The following is a 16476-nucleotide window of genomic DNA, read 5'->3' on the forward strand; positions in this document are numbered from 1 at the left end:
TATCTTCAGGCTGCAGATTACTCATGAGTAATATTCTTTTCCATTAACAACATTTAGACTCCTTTTCAAATGCTCTCATTCTAAGGAACACTAGCAAAAGGGGTTTTTACCAATGAATGTTGGGTTAATTAATATCCAACATCATTCTCCCATACCTACCAGGTGAAAGAAATGTGACCCTTAATTATAGGTTTTGTTCACCCATGAAAACTTGCCAGGAACTCATGGTCCTTGTCACTGTCCTTTCTATCAGACACAAATCCTTCAATCTGTTTTAAAGATAGAAAACCTGGGTGGGAGGAGGGCGAGCATCAGGAAGAATAACTAATGGTGCTGGACTTAGTACCAATCCTGTGCAATGGGATGATCTGTGCAGCAAATCGCTATGGCACACGTTTACCTGCGTAACAAACCTGCACATCCTGCACATGTACCCCTGCACTTAAAAGTTGGAAATAAAATTGTTAAGCTTGACTCTCTCATCTTACCATGTCACTTCTATTTCTCCGTTTGTTTATGTTCCCCATTTCTCTTTTTTCTGCTTTAATTGAATAAAAGTAATAATCAATTTTTAAAAACAGAAAAATAGCAGACCTTCCCCTGCCAGCATTCCCCATCCCCTGCTCGGTTTTGTTTTGTCTCCTTAGTATTTACCACACTCCAACATAACATAGATTTTACCTATTTGTTCTCTATCTCCCCATCCCCACATTAGAATCTGAGGTTCATGGGTACTGGGATTTTTATGTGTTTGGTTCATTGCCATGTCTATGCCACCTGGAATGGGATCTGACACATAGTAGCTTGAAAATTATTTGAATAAATGGGTGAATAAACATTATTTAAGATCCTCTATTGGTTGCCCTTCCCACACCATAACTAATCTCATGTGACTACCAACTCATCTTCTCCACGTTAACCAAGGTTTCTGATCCTCATCCCTGGCCCAGGGCTTATTCATTTCTCCCTGCTTGTCATATCACTCATTTATTCATTCAGTTACAGATGTATTGACTGCCTACTGTGATCCAAGCAATGTGCTAAATGCTAGAGACATACAGGTAAATAAAACGGATACAAGTCTTACCCTCTTTACTAATCCTTTACTTTTTTTTTCTTTTTTTTTTTTTTTTTGAGACAGAGTCTCACTCTGTCACCCAGGCTTGGGTGCAGGGGCATGATCTTGGCTCACTGCAACCTCCGCCTCCCAGGTTCAAGCAATTCTCGTGACTCAGCTTCCTGAGTAGCTGGGATTACAGGTGTGTGCCACCACACCTGGCTAATTTTTTTTGTATTTTTAGTAGAGACAGGGTTTCACCATGTTGGCCAGGCTGGTCTTGAACCCCTAACCTTAGGTGATCTGCTTGCCTCCCAAAGTGCTGGGATTACAGGCGTGAGCCACTGTGCCCAGCCCAATAATCCTTTTCTATTCAACGATTACTTTGAGACCCAGCTACTCCCTCTGTTCTTGGTTTCTCTGTACTGCTGTCTGACTTTACAGTCCTGCCTTTGAATGGTACATTTTCATAATGCCCTGGAGAAAAATTTTAAAAATCTGTGGGCTTTGATTAGTTGCTATCCAATTTTGAATAGAGTTCTTTTAATAGAGAGTTAATAAAGCAGGGAGCAAGTCATGCTCACTTCTAAGGAGACAATAACTACATCCTTTCAGAGTTGCTTTTGGGCCACACTGGAACAGATGCTGTTTCCTAACAGTGATCATCGCAATTCCGGTCTCATGAGGCCTGACTGTGTGGCATCTAAGACGGTTTGCTACATCTCCCCACTTCCTTGTGTTTTCTGTATACAGAGGTAATCTGAGAGTGCTTCTTTTCCTTCCTGAAAAAGCCTGATTAACCCATCATTTTTAGCCTCAAGCTTATTATTATTGACTGCTCCAACTACATAGGAGGTTAAGTTCCCAATGGACAGAGTATTGATATGCAAGGATGCCTGGCCCCAGGCCTGTCTGTGCCTTTCACCAGGGTTTTGGGAGCACTTAAACCTCCACTCCAGCATTTCCCACGCTGTGCTCTGTGGATCATTAGGGTCCTGAAAGATAGTAATGAATTCTGCATAACAAGGGTTTCATAGCCAAATAAGTCCAGGAATGTCACATCCTAAATCCCCCATTTGGGGACACAGGGTACATAATGAGAATATTAATGTATTTATAAATGTTTCAATTTGTTAAATCCAGTCAGTGTTTCCCAGCCTAAGTTAACAATGGGATATTTTATTCTCATTATACCACTACCATCTCAGAGGACATTACTACTCAGGAGAAAACTGTTTGGCAAATTCCATTTTACCTTCATGTCATATCCAGATGAATAGCAGCAAATGGCTTTAAGGGAGTGAGGGAGTAGGGAGATAGAAGATATTCCCTGCCAGTAGTTCTTGGGGGGTCACTAATAGAGGGAGAGAACTTGATTTGATGGAACAAATACTAGACCTAAGGTCAGAAGAATTGTGACTTGGTCCTAGTTCTGTCACATAACTAACAGCAAATCATTTAAACTCAAGCCTCAATCTCATCTCCCAGGAAGGAGACGCATTTTAGGATAGCCATACCCTATTCTTTGAAAGAGCTGGCAGTTTAGGAAGTTCCTATATAGCAGGTTTAATGTCTATTTAAAAAGTGTTCTTCTGGGTGAATTTTTGGGCCTATGTTTTAAGTCCTCTTTTGGATGACTGGTGCCTTTCACTCTGTTGATGGAGGTATCTGACTCTAGACTTGAAGCTCCAGGCTCTCAAAACCCAAAGCAGTATTTCTGATTGAACATTGGAAACAAATTAAGTCTGGCATATATTTATGCTAGCCTAATTAATAGGATAATACCTAGAGAAGTCTTAAGTCTTACATAGAATGGAGGAAAATATAGGTCTATAATATTACAAATAAGCCATACGTGAAATCTGAGACTTCTTATTTTTAAACTAGATTGACTAGCTTCTTTTTCTGAGCACACAATTTTCAAAGATGGAAATTGGTGACATGGAGTTGAAACTGCAAAATAAATTTGTAGCGCTGCACTGATTTATATTCTAACATGACAGAGGAGAGGAAGGCAATCATCATTTCTGGGGAGGCTTCCTGTGGTCCTTGAGTTAGAGAAAGACTCTTCCATTCTTTAACTCAGGAGAGAAAGATTAGTTCCCAAACCCATCCTCTGTAGAGAAGAAATTCTATAATGACTTCTTTAGACTTTACACTTGCAAATAAGGCTCTAGAGGGAACCAGGTCACATTTGATGCTTTTCTTACCATTAAAATATGTCTGCTGAGGCTGGGCGCAGTGGCTTACATCTGTAATCCCAGCACTTTGGCAGGCCGAGGAGGGTGGATCACTAGGTCAGGAGTTCAAGACCAGCCTGGCCCATATGGTGAAACCCCATGTCTACTAAAAATACAAAAATTAGCTGGGCGTCGCAGTGTACACTTGTAATCCCAGCTACTCAGGAGGTTGAGGCAGGAGAATCGCTTGAACACCGAAGGCGGAGGCTGCAGTGAGCTGAGATTGTGCCACTGCACTCCAGCCTGGGTGACAGAGCAAGACTCAGTCTCGAAAAAGAAAAAAAAAAGTCTGCTAAAATAATAACTACAATTAAAAAACACGAACTAAGTTTAGAAGGTATCTGTACATTGAAATAACTTACATAAATGTTACTCTCTATCTGCTTGGAATTTGATATAAACATTAATGACAATAAATAGTTTGCTTTTAAAAAAGACAAGATTGTATTTCCATATAGGTCAGTCCAAAGTTACAGTAGTCATCTCTAAATAATTGCTGGACTGTTGCAATAAATTTGCAATAAATTCAATGTGATATTTGCTAAATGAACATACCTGCCATCTGGTTACTCAAACTGCATTTTTGCAACTTCATAGATACACAGGGCCCAGTAGAGATTACTGTAGTCATCTCTAAATAATTGCTGGACTGTTGCAATAAATTTGCAATAAATTCAATGTGATATTTGCTAAATGAACATACCTGCCATCTGGTTACTAAAACTGTATTTTTGCAACTTCATAGATACACAAGGCCCAGTAGCACTGAGATGTAAGGAGCCGATATGAGCCTGAGGATCAATTCCAAAGCAATTTGAGAGTTCAAGCCATTCATTTGTTTTCAGCACAAAGTGTTCTCCACATAACAAAACAATGAGTCTAACTTATCTGTCTCTTTCCTGTCCTGTTATCTTTAAAAATGTCCATCATGACAGGTTGCAAATGGGCTTACAATGTTCAGCCAACTTTGAGGACCATGAAGAAGAATGGAAAACAGTTGGTGTGCTGCTTGCACCATGTCCTACTGGTTCTGGTGCCAGCAGCACCATTCTTGCTGGTCTCTTCAAGGTGCACACAGAAGAAGCAGCCGAATAAAATGGCAAAAGTCTTCATGTATCTATGGAAGTGGGGAAAGAAGGTCCCAAACCAACCTTTTCATCAGGCCCCTGGCAAGCACCTCCCCATACCACACCAAAGGCAGAATTAGTAGCATTGAATACAGTGCCTGAGGGGGTCAATACATGCTAATTATACACAACTACCTGGGAAGTGTGAGAATAGTTATATAAAGGATGCTGGAAGAGTGCTTATCCTAGTTTCTGTAGCCATGGTGATCCATGTATTGGATGTATGCCTAGCCCAGGCTGTCTCAACCTCGGTACATTGACATTTTGAGCTAGATAATTTTTGGTTGGGGATGGGGTGGGAAATGCTATTTTGTGCATTGTCTGAGGTTGAGCATCATCCCTGGCATCCCCCAACTAGATGCCAGTGGTGTTCCTCCCCCTAGCAAAAATGTCTCCAGATATTGTCAAATGTCCCAATGTCCCCAGGGAAGAGGGACCAAAAATCACCCCAGTTGAAAGCCACTTATCTAGTCTGTATATTCATGACATGGACCAGAATTAGAATGATTATACTCTCTTCTCTTTTCCCTGAATCGGTGTTTCTTCATCTACTTATTGAAGTATTATATTCTCTTAATCTGCTTTCATTTGCTTTTCTCTGTTCTCATACACCTGAGGGTTGGGGGCAGCCTTTCAAGGTACTGCCACATAAGTTAAGAAGAGCTCAAAAAAGACCTGTTTCTCCCTTAGGAGAAGGGAATATTAAAGAGAAAACATTCCGCATAGAAATTGGATCAGTAGCTAAGGAGGCTGTTTTGCAGAATGAGTTTAAGATGGCCTAAGCTGAAATTCACGTGTCTGTGAGCCCAGAAGAACCTTTGTATGTTAAAAGAAACTACTTTCATTTGTTTGCTACTGTCATACAAAAGTATCCTTCTGACAAACAGATTTTTTTTTCTTTCTTGGCTTTGTTTTTATTGACTTCCTATTTATATTAACAGTATCAGGAAGATACCCCTGTGGGCTCCAGGAACAGACGGTCTCAGTAACTCTTCCCCCTTCAGAAGCACGGTAAGTAGTCCCGAGAACTAAAGCAATGAGGAGCCTCTAGAGTGATGATTTGTGTCTGCTCTTTTTTTATAATGTGAAAAATTTGAATCTTAGAATACTGACTTAAACCCAGCCAGTGGGTGATCTGCTTGAAAATGACTACACATTCATACGTAAGGGTGAGAAATAATTTATGACAAATAAAGCTCATGAAAAATTCTAATTTCATTCATGTTGCTACAAGTATAGCTTCATGCTTTAAAAAAAATGTGGGCTGGTAACATTTTTCTATCTTACTTACAGTGTAGAGTTAAACAGGTGCCCTTACCTCTCCTCCAGTGCATGGAAAAGGACTGGAGTATTTAGAAGTACAAATAGCTCCCTTCTTGACAACGTCATCTTCCAGGCCAAATGTAGCAGAGCAGTTAGTCGCGAAGTACTTATAAGGCTTCCATGTTCTCCCAAAGTCCTGGGAGCGGTCCAGCACCATGGCAGCCGGCCTGGGGGACTTGAACACCATAATTAGGTGAGTGAAGTAGAATTCAGCTTCCAGGTCTAACTGGATCTTTTCTCTGTGCACATCCTCCGCAGACTGCCACCACGTGCGAGGAAACCGGAAGGACGAGTCTGCCATGGCAGATGGCAGGTGAGCCAGGTGAGGATGGGCAGCATTGCACTTGTCACATTTGGGCTGCCGACAAGTCAGATCCGTGTTCTCACTGTAGAAGCAGTACAGTTCGGTAGCATTCTGACCGCAGGTGGTGTCTGCCCAGAGTTTTCGCCCCAAAGCCAAATTTCCCATCCGAGGGTTGCAGGCTTTTTCACAGCGGGAACTCGCTCCAGCTACTCCACTCAGTCCTAAGAAAGGGAAAGCACACATGATGCAAGACAAACCCATCTGGAAAGCTCTTTTGTCCACCTAGTCCATCGACAACAGTCAAGGATCTCCCCAAAAGTACTTGAGACTTTCAATAAATGGAAAATTCTGCCGTGCTCCACCATGTTCATGTCTGAGTATGAACACTGTTCTGCATTCACAATGCATTCATGTATGAGAGTGTGTGTGTGTGTGTGTGTGTGTGTGCATGTTTGCTTTTTATGTTCAGATGTAAAATTCACATCAGAGAAACAAACACTTTAGGCAGAGGACAAGAGGAGGGAAAATAGAACCACCAGGGTGAAGATTATTGGCCTAAAACTTTTCAAGTACTTTGCCTTATAAATGTTTTCTGTATTTCAAATACATTGATGTGTTTTTGAAGTCATGACTATAGAAAAACTATAATGTTTTTAAGACCACCTAAGTTAGTCTTTCAAATTTAATATGAGTCCTTCACATGATTTAACATGTTTATTATGAGAATGCATTTAGAAGGAAATGTGGAATTCTATTTTCTTTACATTTTTAAGCCAGTGAAAGGATAAATTCCCTAGGAAAAGCAATATGAGATATTTAATAAATATACGATGGGTCCTCATTTAGGGGGAGGCAAAGCTAGAGACCTTTGGAGTTCAGATGTGCACTATCAATTTCTAATATTACGTAAACATAACTAAGAAAAAAACTCTGAACTGCCAAATGGCAGAAAAGCTTATTTTACATGCTGTCTCTTCAGGGTTTCTACCTGTGGCAGGTTATACAGTAGTCAACTGTTTGCATAACAGGAGAGTGTCTACAGTCTGGCAGCCACTAACAGCACCTTTAAATATTATCTGTGAACTAAAACACCTTCTTTAAAAGACACACTCTTCCTCCCAAAGGTCCAACAGACTTCAATGTTTTAAAATGACTTAAAATGATAAACATTATCCACTTATTAACATTCTGACTACATACTATAATCCTTTGATTTGGGTTTGGCGTTTTAATTATGAAAACCTTAAGCAAAAATCATCTATTTTAAAGGTTAAAACAGAGGGGAAAAGAGGGAAAAGGAAATCAAGCCCTAAATTCCAGCTAATTGAATGTTTCTGCTTCTTAAGAAGCAGTACCTCTGAACTGTTATCACAGTAAGGATTGGAGGAGGCCAAATGACAGCTTAGGCTGCAACAGAGACATTTCACACACTGACAATGGCCAACCCCACACAGCCTTGCAACTAAAGGGCTTCCTTAGGCGTTATTTTTTAAATGTCAAATTAAAGTGTGCATTATGCCTGGGTTCTGTTTGCCACTTTTCTCATTAGCTGGGGCAACAGTTGCTTGTGGCCAGAATCACACAAACACACAGTGTGCTATGACTCACCTGTAAAAAATTTCGGGGAAAATCATATACTGCCTGTACAAGTATTTTTGATTTGAAACACTTGCCTTGTGATGTTTATTTACAACCTTTCAATGGCTTGCATGTTTTTGCCATAATATGGTTTGAGATGGAAAAGATTTTTTAAAGCTCATCTTTTAAGAGTGCAAGACTTAAAGTAAAATCTTAGGCCTTCAATATGTCCCCGGGAAAAATATCCAATAATTTTAAATGCCCCTAAACTCCTAAGTCCAGAAAAGATTTGAGCCAGATAAACAATCTGTGGGGCAAAATACTTGGAGTCTCTCGAGTGACTATTCAATGATACTAAGGATGCTCCTGTGACTTGGACTGGTTTGGGATGCAGACTGGAAAGCCTGGATTTTGCTGGGTGCCAGCGGCCCTCAGGGAAGAGTGGAAGCCCAAGGGAGGAGATGCGTGCGAAAATGTTCTGTAGCCACCTGCGTGTCTCTCTAGCCCAGGCTCCCCTTTCTGACGAGATCCGCACGAGAGAGTGGATGTCTGTAGACTCCCTCACATCTCTCCCCCTCACCTACAGGGCTGCGCTTATGCCTAACTGGAAGCCAGGTGACCCGCAAGAGGGAGGGAGAGGAGCAGAAGGGGCTCCCGAATACAGAAACGACAGCCAGGAGCCGGTGGCCTAGGGCAGCCCAAGAAAGCCAGGATGGGAGTGGGAGGGAGAGGGCATCTGCCGACGCCTCCACCGGTTGTCCAGTTACCGAGCCAGGGAGCAGACCCGCCTCCGACCTCCCGCAGAGTTTCGGCCAGGGTACCAATTCCCCAGGGGCGGCCAGCCAGCTCAGTGCAAGCCCAGGGTGATCACCACCTATCGTCCAAGCCAGGAGTCCCACTGCGTTCCAGTCACTGCTCCGGGGAGAGGGCGCTCAGCTCTGCCCCAGGTGTCCTTACCTGGTTCTCTAGTACCCAGCACCAGGTCAGGGACGCCAGCGATCGGCCTCCACCAGAGACCGGCCCCGGCCCACGCGCGCCCAGGGTCGCTGGGCCACCCCTCCTCATCATTCCTTAGGCCATGAAGTGCCGGGGGATGGCGAGCTGGGTCCTTTGTTCCCTCACCAAGTGGAAAAGCAGTTTTTTAACAAGCCAAACTGAGAAAGAAACCCCGGTCGCAGTATCCCCGGCAGGGCGCACCCAGGATATCTGGTTATCCAAGCGCGTGTGTATCCCAGTTGTAAAAATAAATCAATAGTATTTGAAAGTGCGGAGCCCAGGGGAAAGGAGGCGGAACATGGCCACTCATTTCACCCTCGGGAGCCGCGCTCTGCACTCGCAGCCCCGGCTCCCCTGCACCCCCGAGTCCCGAGATGGGTTAGAGAAGCAGCGAGGAAAGGGGTGGGGGCCCCGCCGCGTCACCACCCACCTGCGGCCACCACCGTGCAGCCCCAGAGCAGCAGCAGCCGCGCGCAGCTCCCCATGGCCGGGAGGAGCCGGGAGCAGCCGGGCCGGGCGGGTGCGGGAGGGAGCCGAGACCTCTGGGCTGCGGGATGAAGCGCCGCCGTCCTCGGGAAGGACCGGGGCCCTGGTTTCTTCCTCCTCCTGGGGCGCCGGGCTTGGTCAGCGGGCGCCGGCAGGGGGAAGCCAGGGGCCGGGACCGCGCGGGGAGGTGGGGTGACCCTCGCGCACCGGCGTGGCGGGTCCCGGGCACCTGGGGGGCGGTGGGAGCCCCGGGACCATAGCCGGCCTGGCCGTGCTGCCCCGCGGAGCTGCCCTGCGGGCTCGTCCGCCGCTAGCCCGGGGCTCGGCGCCCGCAGCCGCCGCTGAACTTTGCGAGACCTTTCACTTCCCGGCCGCCGCAGCTGCCGCCTCCTCCTGGGCGTCCTCCTCCGCTTTTCCCACCTCCTCTGGCTGCCCCGGCTCCGTCCCGTCCTTCTCCACCGGCAGTTCCATGCGATGCATTTTTATTGCACCGACGCCGCGGCGCTCCGGTGCCAGCCCTCCTCCCCTCGCACCTCCACCCCTTCCTCCCGCCCGCCCCCCACGCTTGACAGCCCGGGCGGTGCAGCCCGCGAGGCCGGATCGCCGCCGCCGCTGCCGCCCGAGGAGGGGTTCCCCGTGCCCCGACCGGCGCCCCCGCTGCCCAGCTGCCCGCTGGTCCCGGTCGCCTCAGCCGGACCCCCGGCTGCCCTGGCCCCCCTCCCAGCGCGCGCCCTGCATCTCCCTGGTGATCCCCCTGGTGCCCTGCAGCACCCACAGGCCTCCCCTGGGAAGCAGTCTCCCACCTTCTCCCGGAACATTCCTAAGAGCAGTTGACTCCCTCTAGATCAGGTCAGGGCATGCCAAGGGGCTTAAAAAACCGCGAAACAGGCTAGCGCCTACTTCCCACATCCCCCGGCGAAACAAGCCCTCCCTCCTCCCCCAGCCACCCCCTCTGGGGAGTCCCATGACCCGGGGACGGACACCCCAACCTAGCCCCGGGTCACCCGCACTGAGAGGGCGCCAACTGCTAAGCGGCGTTCGCCGCTTCTGTGCTGCCTTTTGCGGGGGTAGGGGGATGTGTCGGCTAAACAATCGCTGCCTACAGGATCCAAAGGTGTGCCCACTTTGGTGTAAGAGGTGTTGCCTAACTCAAACTCAAGGTGCTGAAAGAAAAGGGTCACAGGATTAGTTAGTGGACAGTGTAAGAACGTCCTTGTCCAGAGGCAGGGCAGGGGCATGACAAAGGGAACTCTTTGGTCCTTCCAAGCATTCTCCCTTTATAGAGTATGCTGTGCTGTGAAACAGTGTTAGGAACTAACTTATGGGGAGCAATTTAGTAGCAACCACACGCAGCTAATTGCAGACAGGATTGCTCAGGGCTGGTGCTTCTGGAAAGAGATAAAATAGCAGCCGAGTCTGAGATTTTTGCAAGTTCTGTGAAAATATAATTCTACTTACACATCCAGGGAAATTGGCAAAAGTTAAGTCGACAGCAATTTTGTATTGCAGTGTTCATTTTGTTCCTTTGAATATTTTCCAGAAAATTAACTATGTTCCAGATACCATTTAGTTGTTGTGTCTGTTACAGATGAGGATAATTCAGAGCTTTGGGATACATGTAGATATTATTTACAATGATCCGGCCAGGAACATATAAGAAGTTTATATCTCTCAGGGGGATCTGGGTTGAGGTCAGCATAATCCATTTGAGAGACATTAAAATTATTCTTCCGGCCAACACAGGAAAGTAGCAGAAGGTGTAGACAGCAATTCATGTAGCATCACCTGCTATAGAAAATAAACCCTTTGAGTTTTCAAATACTGCCAATGTTGGGGCTTTCTTCATATCTCCTAATGGAGCCATTGAAACACTTCTCCAAATTAATCTTTTTACCAAATAAATGATAGGAAACTATAACAGCCAAAGGTTCTTAGCATAAATATTAATTTAATAGCCAAGGCAAATTAAACAAAGGGGTGGATGCACATTTATTATTAACTTATGAGTCTAGTATATTTAGGCAGAACTAATCCATTTCTGTTTTTTAATTAACAAAATTGTACGCATTTATCATGTACAACATGATGTTTTGAAATACGTATAGGGTGTGGAATAACTAAATCTAGCCAATTAACATATGCATTTAAGAACACTTTACACCCACTGTCTTAGCATTTTTCAAGAATACAATATATTGCTAAAAGTATAGAACGCTTCGCAAATTTGTATGCCATTCTCATGCAGAGGCCATGCTAATCTTCTCTGTATTGTTCCAATTTTAGCATATGTGCTGCCAAAGCAATCACAGAACTACTCCATATCTCATTACAAATTTCAAAGCTATTTACTGTCTGCACGAATCCTGCATTGGTAATATATTTCTTTGATTGCTGAATAACTGGCTTTTATTTCCTTTAACAAGACAGAAAGCTCTCTAATGGTAGAACAGTCTTTAATATTCAGTTTATAAAAAACATTACTATGTTTTTCTGATATTCTTCCTTATTCTCAGCCAAGAACACCTACAATAAGTATTCATTACATGTTTTTCACTGAGTTATGTTAAAACTATTGTTATATACTAAGGGGCTAAGGACACTAAGGACTAAGGAGAAAACCAGTTGTATCAGAATGATTTCCCATATTTAAAAGGAAACTGCACATTTGACACCAATACTATCTATATGAAAAGCTCAGGAGAGAAAAGTAGTCAGCATTCCAATAAACATCATTTGCTTATGTAGTCCAGTTTAGTTACAAAGGATATTTTCATTTTGAAGAAACTATCCAAGAAAAGGTTATCTACATAAGAAACATCTTGGATAAGTATATTATTGCCTATGATTTTGTTTTTGAAAACATCAGTAATGGATTCAGAATATTTTGTATTTTATGAATTAGTAGGAAGCTTAGCAAACTTACAGAATTTCAATAACAAGTTCCCAGAAACCACAAAATTGATAAGTTAAATCTAGAATATTCCTGAGAATTTGAAAGGAAGTTAAAAGGGTCTTTAAAAAGTAAAATAAATGGCATAGCCAGGCGTGGTGGCATATGCCTCTGGTCCTAGTTACTTGGGAAGCTGAGGTAAGAGGATAGCTTGAGCCTGGGAGGTCGAGCTGCAGTGAGCTGTGTTGGCACCATTGTACTCCAGCCTGGGCAACAGAGTGAGACCCTGTCTCAAAATAAATAAAATAAATGGCAAAACTCTGTGCACCAAATCTTTACTTACAGGAGAGCCTTTCAGGACCTCACTTAAATTATTGATGCATTTTTATGAAGTTGGTTATGACATCTTTCTAGATCACAGCCTATTAGAAGTAACAGATTAGAACGGAGCAGGATGCTGTTAAAGACAGGGGATAAGCTGAGGCGATCTAGTAATGAGAAGGAAGGGAAAACTCTAAAAAGTAGCCAGAAGTGCAAAAACAAAAACAAAACACCCACAGCAGTCTGAGGCCTTCTAGTGCAGAAACAAAGCACCAAAAAAGCTATAAAGGCATCACTCTCCTGTAACTTAGTAGAGTAAGTGAGGTTCCTAGTGGAGCGTAGGACCTTCAGAATCATGAGGGACCCTTGAGCCCAACTTCTCACTCCCTCAAAACCCCTTTCCACAAAGCCTCTGTCCAAAGGTCATCCAGTTTCTGTTCTAAAAATCTCCATAAACAAAAGCCTCAAAGGCAATTCTGCTCATTTTTGGCACTGTTCTATTTAAGTGGGATGTTTCTCTTCTTAAAATTCTGTGTTTATAGTTTAATCATCTGCAACCATACAGAATAAGTCCAATTTCCCTTCTGGTAGATATTCAATGATTTAAAGTCAAGTTTTAATAATTTTCACCTTAACTATCCTTTTAATTTAAACACCCATGTGACAGGATTCCCATACTTTTCACCATCTTAATCACCTCTTTTCAGATATACTCCAGCTTGTCTTACACTGTGCTCCTAGAACTCAACTCCAGGTTTGTCTGATCAACATAGAATAGAACTAACAGTTTCCTTAACTTAGCTCTATGGCTTATAGTTCTGTAACCTAATGTGATGTTTGCTGGTATATTTGAAGTCAACTAAAATCCTTTTTTCATATATTGGTATCTTACTGAGTCATCAATAAAAGGTAAAATATATTTTGTTTAACCAGAGGGAAATATTTCACTAAAATACATTGCATGTAGTAAGCATTCAATAAACATGAATTTGAAGAATAAATCAATAAATTTAAGCTGCTAAATTTGAAAAATGGTCACAAATTTTAAAAGAAACTTCTAGTTTTCAATGGACTAACTACCTATTTTCTGAAAAGGTGATCACTTTTATGGAAAATTTGACTCTTCAACAATACTATATACAACTGGCATTATTACACATTTCCAAGAAAAAGAAAGACTCTGAAAATAGTGATATTTTTAGTATACCTAGTGTTTTTTCTCCATGGAAGTATAAACATGATCTCATTTATCCTCACAGCATCAATGTGTGGGAGGGAACAGGAATAGTTGTGCCCATTTATACAAACAGAAAGCAAGATGAAAGATGTAAGTGCCAAACTTAGATCATACAATAAATACACACTGAAGATAGGACCTGGGTTTCCAGTTTAAAAAATCATTGCATATCCACCAATTTTCCATGAGTACAATCTTATCTCTCTTTGAACTGGAAGACTATTGGGAGAAGATAAAATGGAGAATTGTTTTCATTAAACTAATCCTAGATTTTGTTTTCTACCTGGACTGTGCCCTTTGAATGCCCTTTAAAAACATCATCTTGGGAATTTCCTTAAGCTTTAACCTAAGCCTCCTGCCACAGGCACTCTTTCTTATTTCATGTGCTTCCTGGCTTCAGTTGCTCATTCCTAGGAAGGGAGTGAGAGCATTTGAAAATACACGTGCTCTTCCAGGAAGGTAACCATACTTTTCTTTAAAAAAAAAAAAAAAAAAAGCAAAAAAAAAAAAAAAAAAAAAAAAAAAAAGCAGGCATGCTCTCTCACATTGAAATTAATTATGTGAGGCCAAGAAATTAAAAAAAAAAAAAAAAAAAAAAAAAACCAACAGTTCTGTTGTTATTACAGATATACCTACCATTGACAGCATTATATTGACACAGATTTTAAATATTTTTCCCTTTAAATGACTCTTAGCTAAAACTTTCTGTACCTATTGCTATTTCTGAAATTGATGAAAAGATACTCTGAGACAAATTACTACTTAAAAAAAAAATACAGGGTCTTACTCTGTCACCCAGGCTATAGTGCAGTGATGCCATCATGGCTCACTGCAGCCTCAACCTACCTGGCATCAGGTGATCCTCCTGCCTCAGCCTCCGGAATAGCTGGGATTACAGGCGTGCATTACCATGCCCAGCTTATTATTATTATTTTTTCGTAGTGATGGAGATTTGCCATGTTGCCCAGGCCTTGAACTCCTAAACTCAAGGGATCTGCCCACCTCGTCCTCCCAAAGTACTGAGATTACAGGTGTGAGCCACTGTGCCTGGCCTACTTTTTTTAAAAAGTAGAGAAATACATTAAAAGACTACAAATTGGGATTAGTGTTTACTGGTCAGGAGATGGGTGCATCAAAACCTCACAAATCACCATGAAAGAACTTACTCATGTAACCAAATACCACCTGTTCCCCAAAAACCTACAGATATAAGGAGAAGAAAGAAGAAGGAGTAGAAAGGAGAAGGAGAAGGAGAAGGAGAAGGAGAAGGAGAAGGAGAGGAAGAAGAAGAAGAAGAAGAAGAAGAAGAAGAAGAAGAAGAAGAAGAAGAAGAAGAAGGAGGAGGAGGAGGAGGAGGAGGAGGAGGAGGAGGAGGAGGAGGAGGAGGAGGAGGAGGAGGAGGAGGAGGAGGAGGAGGAGGAGGGGAGGAGGAAGAGGAGGAGGAGGAGGAGGAGGAAGAGGAGGAGGAGGAGGAAAGAGGAGGAGGAGGAAGAAAGAGGAGGAGGAGAAGGGGGAGGAGGGGGAGAAGGACGAGGAGGGGAGAAGAAACAATTAGCAAAGTCCTCATGAGGAGGAAAGAACAGTAAACACTATGGGTTTAATTTTCTTACTTTTTCCTTTTGTGTAGCAGTGTAATGGTTAAGAGCATGAACTGTGGGGTCTGACTCCCCAGGTCTGAATCCTGGCTCCACAGCTTACTAGTTGCGTGACTGTGGGCAAGTTACTTTTTTTTTTTTTTTGAGACGGAGTCTTGCTCTGTCGCCCAGGCTGGAATGCAGTAGCCGGATCTCAGCTCACTGCAAGCTCCCCCTCCCGGGTTCACGCCATTCTCCTGCCTCAGCCTCCCGAGTAGCTGGGACTACAGGCGCCCGCCACCTCGCCCGGCTAGTTTTTTTTGTATTTTTTTAGTAGAGACGGGGTTTCACCGGTTTAGCCAGGATGGTCTCGATCTCCTGACCTCGTGATCCGCCCGTCTCAGCCTCCCAAAGTGCTGGGATTACAGGCTTGAGCCACCGCGCCCGGCCTGTGGGCAAGTTACTTAACCTCTCTATGCATTGTTTATACATCTGCCATATGAGAATAATAATAATGTCTAATTCATAAGATTATTTTGAATATTAAATGAGTTCATACTTATGAAGTGCTTAGAAAAGTGCAAAACACACAAGCAGCATATTATTTTGTTAAATATATGAAATAGTAAAATGTAAATTCATCAAGTAGATACAGTCTCTTCCGGCCTGCCCTGAAATTCCATCTTTAAATTATATATAGATTTTAAATAGGTAGAAGCTAAATAATTGTCCTGGCTTAATTTTTTAAAATAATTTTTAATTTTTAATTTTTATGGGTACATACTAGGTGTAGATATGTATGGGCTACATGAGATGATTTGATACAGGCATGCAGTGTATAAACATCGCATCGTGGAAAATGGAGTGTCTGCCCTCAAGCATTTATCCTTTGTATTACAAACAATCCAATTATACTTTTTTCACTATTTTTAAATGTACAATTAAATTTTTATTGACTATAGTCACCCTGTTGTGCTATCAAATACTAGGTCTTCTTCTTCTTTTTTTTTTTTTTGAGACGGAGTCTCGCTCTGTCGCCCAGGTTGGAGTGCAGAGGCCGGATCTCAGCTCACTGCAAGCTCCGCCTTCCGGGTTCACGCCATTCTCCTGCCGCAGCCTCCCGAGTAGCTGGGACTACAGGCGCCCGCCACCTCACCCGGCTAGTTTTTTGTATTTTTTAGTAGAGACGGGGTTTCACCGTGTTAGCCAGGATAGTCTCGATCTCCTGACCTCGTGATCCGCCCGTCTCGGCCTCCCAAAGTGCTGGGATTACAGGCTTGAGCCACCATACCCGGTAGGTCTTATTCATTTTAACTATTTTTTTTTTGTACCCATTAACCATC

At 43.3% G+C, this 16476-nt stretch overlaps 1 protein-coding gene and 1 non-coding gene across 3 annotated transcripts in view; both read right to left on the reverse strand.

Moving 5' to 3' along the window:
- The window catches only part of NTN4 (netrin 4), a 120519-nt gene extending 110888 nt beyond the window's left edge, over positions 1-9631 (reverse strand). The window contains exons 1-2 of one of the 2 annotated variants that reach the window (XM_008004297.3): positions 9056-9631; positions 5743-6272 (exon numbers count right to left, since the gene is read on the reverse strand). In XM_008004297.3, coding sequence (XP_008002488.2) covers positions 5743-6272; positions 9056-9110 — 585 coding nt within the window. In that variant the 5' untranslated portion in view covers positions 9111-9631. Of the gene's footprint in view, positions 1-5742; positions 6273-8586; positions 8998-9055 lie in introns of those variants that run through there. The other variant, XM_008004298.3, reaches the window with a different exon arrangement.
- Positions 9632-11311: 1680 nt separating this feature from the next.
- LOC119623932 (U6 spliceosomal RNA) lies at positions 11312-11418 on the reverse strand. Its single transcript, XR_005240034.1, has one exon. It is a non-coding gene; the product is annotated as a U6 spliceosomal RNA (small nuclear RNA).
- Between the last annotated feature and the right edge of the window lie 5058 nt (positions 11419-16476).

Source organism: Chlorocebus sabaeus, chromosome 11 (assembly GCF_047675955.1).
Source record: "Chlorocebus sabaeus isolate Y175 chromosome 11, mChlSab1.0.hap1, whole genome shotgun sequence".
NCBI classification, from domain to species: domain Eukaryota; kingdom Metazoa; phylum Chordata; class Mammalia; order Primates; family Cercopithecidae; genus Chlorocebus; species Chlorocebus sabaeus.